The sequence below is a fragment of the Triticum aestivum genome, chromosome 2B (assembly GCF_018294505.1).
Source record: "Triticum aestivum cultivar Chinese Spring chromosome 2B, IWGSC CS RefSeq v2.1, whole genome shotgun sequence".
Lineage (NCBI taxonomy): Eukaryota > Viridiplantae > Streptophyta > Magnoliopsida > Poales > Poaceae > Triticum > Triticum aestivum.
This window is the reverse complement of record NC_057798.1, coordinates 394403902-394408523: the sequence shown is the minus strand read 5'-3', so window position 1 is coordinate 394408523 and position 4622 is coordinate 394403902. Positions and strand designations below refer to the sequence as shown.

Below are 4622 nucleotides of genomic sequence, written 5' to 3'. Positions count from 1 at the left end.
GGGTCTCACTTAGGCTTTTTTGCATAATTAAAATAATCTAGGGAGTTAACTGGAAATTTTTACTCCTAGCCACTAACACGCGGGCCGCTGCCACGCTGGCATGCCATGTAGGCAGAGTGTACGCCCGGATACAGTAGAAAACACCGTATTTGCACCAAACAACAAGTTTGATGACCGTAAATCCGTATTTTACAAGTTTTACCACCAAACTGAACATCCGGTGCAAGTTCTATGACTACCAGTAATATTTCCTCTCTTTTTTTTACATTGAAAGCTATATTATTTGTACCTTTCTTTCGATTGTACGTGTCTCTTGGAGCTAAAAATTGTATTAAATGACATTAATGCAAAATGGCACATACATACCCTCGTCTCATATCAGACTTTTAAGACTGTAATAGCCACTCATGTTAGTTTGGGCTACAATCCTTCACCACCAGTCCGACTGGTTGGGAAAACTGAGCCATGCCACGGAATAATTCAAAAGAAGCGGGCGAAGTTGCGACACCAAGAGCCAGCCAATTGATCCCCTTACCGATACACAAACCGTCAAGATCTAAAGAGAGCAACAAATCGGATGACACATACTCTCACATGCCCTACATCGGGCATCTGATGGATTGTCGTCGAGGTAGGGATAGATCGGAAAAACCTTATTCCACTGCGCTATCATCACCACCACATGGTCAATGTCGCTAGAAAATCAAAATATAAGGAAAATAAGGATTTGCTAAAACTAAGAGCATCTCCGACAATTGTTGTAAAAACTTATCGTAAAGGTGGTTTTACTGGATGTCTGTACAATTTAGGAAAACTTGGCAGGTGAGGTGTTTTCCCAGTTCAATTAAACTCCCGTAAAAGTGGATCTTGGTGGTGGTGCAACGGTGACGTCGAACTCCGATGATGGTAGGTTGACGGGCGAGCGGTGCACCGACGATGGTCAATGGCGTGGCGGTGATTAGTGGCGGCGGGAATGGTGATCGGCGAGGGCGGCACAACAGACTCCAGTGACGGTTGACTGGCGTGGCACTTTTTATGGGAAGCGCCATCTTCTCGTAAATGGAGAGGAAGTTTTGAAGAGTTTAACGATATCTTATAAAAGAATCGCGCGTTTACGAGGAACTGTTGGAGAGTCTTTTGGTCCAACTTCCCCAAATGACGGTAATTTTATGGGTACAGGAACCGTTGAAGATGCTCTATATGGTTGCTTGGATGCCGGATATTAGCTACAGGTTTATAGAAATGAGTATATGGCTGAATTTTAGTAAAACCAGTTTTAGTAACTTTTTTGTGAATAATCATTTTATAGAAAAAAAATTGTGTTAGGAAAGTGTAAAATTGGTAGGGGAGTTTTTTATTTGGATACGATCCATCCTGTTTCAATTTTCATGTAAGTTGACTCTTTTTACGTACATGTGTTGTCTATTTTTATGTCAGTATAAGTTACAACCAGTTTATGAAAACCGTGGTTTTAGAAAAACAAGTAATACTCGTTTTTCTATAAACGGGGAATCCCGGGTTATTATGAATAAAAAAGGAAAATGTGTAAAATGAAAGAAATGAAGAAAGAGGAGAGGCATGTGACATGTGAGGGTATGCCACCCCACCTGCTCCTTTTCCCCCTCTCTCCGAGCCGACAATGCCACTCGAGTCGAGTGGTGGCCACTCAGGTCGATCTTGTGTTATGTACAACAGCAACTGGTGCGCCTTTGTCACGTCTACTGCCTTTGTCTCTTTACAATTATAGATAGTCATTTCGCTGCGTCTTCATGCACACAATGCAATGCTCTAGCCATGATCGCCGTACCACGGCTAGCAAAGCTTCGCTCGTATCTATCTGTCCACGACATCTGGCCTATTTCTTTACTACCATCAGCCAGCTTTGTTTTTCCGAATCACATGCTCCCTTATTTTATCTCCTTTTTTTAGGGGTCCTTATTTTATCTCTTTTTTTTTAGGGCTCCTTATTTTATCTCCTGTGAAAAACGAAAAATAATACTGCCCACTCTGGGTCTTGGGCTGAATATATTTCCCGTACTCCATGTCTTGTTCATGGGCCAAAGGTAGACCAAATCCATATCGAGCGGTGGGAGGCCCAGCACGGAGTGATGTGACATACGGCCCAATATAAGCAACGCCCTATCCGGCGGCGGCTATCCCCATCGCATAAAAAGCTGGGAGGTGAGGCGTACCAAGAACCCTAGCCTCCGGATCCATCCATCCGCCCCTCGCTGCCGCTGCATCTCGTCTCCACCACCCCACTTGCCCCCGGTGAGCAGCGCCCCCCTTGCTAATCCAGATCCGCCGGAAAATCCAGTCGATTTCGAGTTTGCCCTTCTCATCCTCCTGTTTTCGTTGACCTCCTCCTCGTTGCTGCTTCCTTGTTCCAGGACCCAGGAGGATCGTCGGAGATGTCGGACACCGATGAGCACCACTTCGAGTCCAAGGCCGACTCCGGCGCCTCCAAGACCTACCCTCAGCAGGCCGGCGCCATCCGCAAGGGTGGACACATCGTCATCAAGGCCCGTCCCTGCAAGGTCTGTGCCTTTTCCGATCTATTCTTACCATAGGAAAGCTCTTATGTCTGGTTGGTTGATGGATGCGTATGGGAATCTGCTGCGGTGATCTGTGCTAGTCGGGTGCAGATTTGCAAGTTGTTAGATCTACAAGTCCAAGTACCATTCTTTGCTGTAGATGCGGATGGATATACACGGGTCCATGATATCTGTTGGTGCTACAAATTTACCTTGATTTCCTATATCCACCGCTATGCCTTAGGATCTTTTCATTAGCTCCGACTGTGTCCTCACTCCTGAATTAATTTTAGGAATCCTGTTTCAGTAAATCTTAACGCTGCTAGATTTGGCAAGGTGCTAATTAAAGTCTATATCTGTTTTACAGGGAATTTACGAACAGTTTAATTAGTAATCGGCATAGTCGGTAGTTTTCATAGTTTGCTGATGCATACTATTTATTCAGTTTCAGATGCTAATTTAAGTACTATAACTATTTCTGGTTATGTAGCTACTACCACTCAGTAGTAGTTGTTCTTGTATCAGTTTAAAGCTGCAGTTTTGCTAGAACTCATCTAGATGAGATATAATTTGGTCTCATTCACCTTTTATAGCCATTGGATGTGATGCTATAAGATGCGTGTGTGCTGACGTGGGTTGTATTTGTTCTTGTTTTCAAAGTGAATGAGACCAAATTATATCTCATCTAGATGAGTTCTAGGTACTCCCTTAAAGCTGTGCCGATATTGTTTCATTTGATTATGCGAGTGTTTCCTGTTGGGTTGTTGTTGCTTTGTTTTACTATGCGCATCTGATTGTCTAATTGCTGCTCCAAACTCAATAATTCCTGCCTGCCACCAGAAATTGCTTTGTGGTCCAGCATGTTCTGAAGAATCATTTTGGTTTAATCTTTGAGCTAGGTTGTTGAGGTCTCCACCTCCAAGACTGGGAAGCATGGTCACGCAAAGTGTCACTTTGTTGCCATTGACATCTTTAATGGAAAGAAGCTTGAGGATATCGTTCCTTCATCCCACAACTGTGACGTAAGCTACACCGAGATGCTTCATTTTGTTAGTTTCTTTTCGTTCAGTAGATCTTATTTAGCCTTCTCTGTTGTGTTATTTGTTCAGGTCCCCCATGTTGACCGCCAAGATTATCAGCTGATTGACATAACTGATGATGGATATGTATGTTTCATTTTCAATGTCCTTCCATTTCCATTTATGTGCAAAGCGTACTCCTATTTCTAACTTTGTGATGGCTTTCTACAGGTCAGCCTTCTAACTGAGAGTGGCAACACTAAGGATGACCTGAAGCTTCCCACTGATGATGTTCTGCTTGGCCAGGTCTGTGCTCTAGCTGTTGAAACTTGTTATGCTGCACATCATATCTCCCCGTCACTCTCTTGATGTTTCTTTGCTCTGTGAAATGCAGATCAAGACTGGATTTGCTGATGGCAAGGACCTGATCCTGTCTGTGATGTCCGCCATGGGTGAAGAACAGATCTGCGCTGTGAAGGAAATCGGTGGTGGCAAGTAAGCAGCTGTGCGTGGTTGCCTACCTGCGATACTTGGTATCTAGTGCTTCTGGGTGTTTGAGATACACATACATAGGCATCAAGATATCTGTTGGGTGAAACAAGTTTGATCCAGATTTGTGTGTTTTTTACACCGAATGCTCGAGGTGCTGCTAGTACTTTGTTATCTATCTATCTATCTCTATTATAATACCCTTTGGAATTGGAACTGAGTGGTTGCTGGAACTTAGATTCCGGTTTGCTCATCCGCCCTATCTCTATGAATGAATTGGTTTGGGTTATTTGTGGTTCGACTCTCTGCTGCATTTTCTAGTTCTATTGTAGTTGGAGAAGAGTAGTTTAGAAATTTTCGTCATCATTTGGGCTAGTTATGTATCTGGGTTGATGCTATGTTTGTGGATTTTCTCCAGAGGTTAGCCATTGCCGGTGCCTAAAAATACACGATGTGTTTACTAGTTGGAATCCACACCCGAGGAGATGGCCCTCGTTTGGTCGTAATCTTAATCATCGTGTAGAAACCCAAACCGTGAACTGTTGGTATATCGACCGGTTTGTTGAACAACTCCAGCGCG

The 4622-nt window shown here is 43.7% G+C and overlaps 1 protein-coding gene across 2 annotated transcripts; it reads left to right on the top strand.

Moving 5' to 3' along the window:
* Positions 1-2062: 2062 nt before the first annotated feature.
* LOC123045099 (eukaryotic translation initiation factor 5A-1) lies at positions 2063-4331 on the top strand. 2 transcript variants are annotated; one of them, XM_044468034.1, is made up of 6 exons: positions 2155-2271; positions 2391-2537; positions 3434-3556; positions 3644-3700; positions 3785-3859; positions 3948-4331. In XM_044468034.1, the coding sequence occupies exons 2-6, from the start codon at positions 2412-2414 to the stop codon at positions 4050-4052; spliced, it is 486 nt and encodes a 161-aa protein (XP_044323969.1). In that variant the 5' UTR covers positions 2155-2271; positions 2391-2411; the 3' UTR covers positions 4053-4331. The 2 variants fall into 2 exon arrangements, with proteins under 2 accessions (XP_044323968.1, XP_044323969.1); XM_044468033.1 differs by having other exon boundaries at positions 2063-2271; positions 3434-3700.
* Positions 4332-4622: the final 291 nt, after the last annotated feature.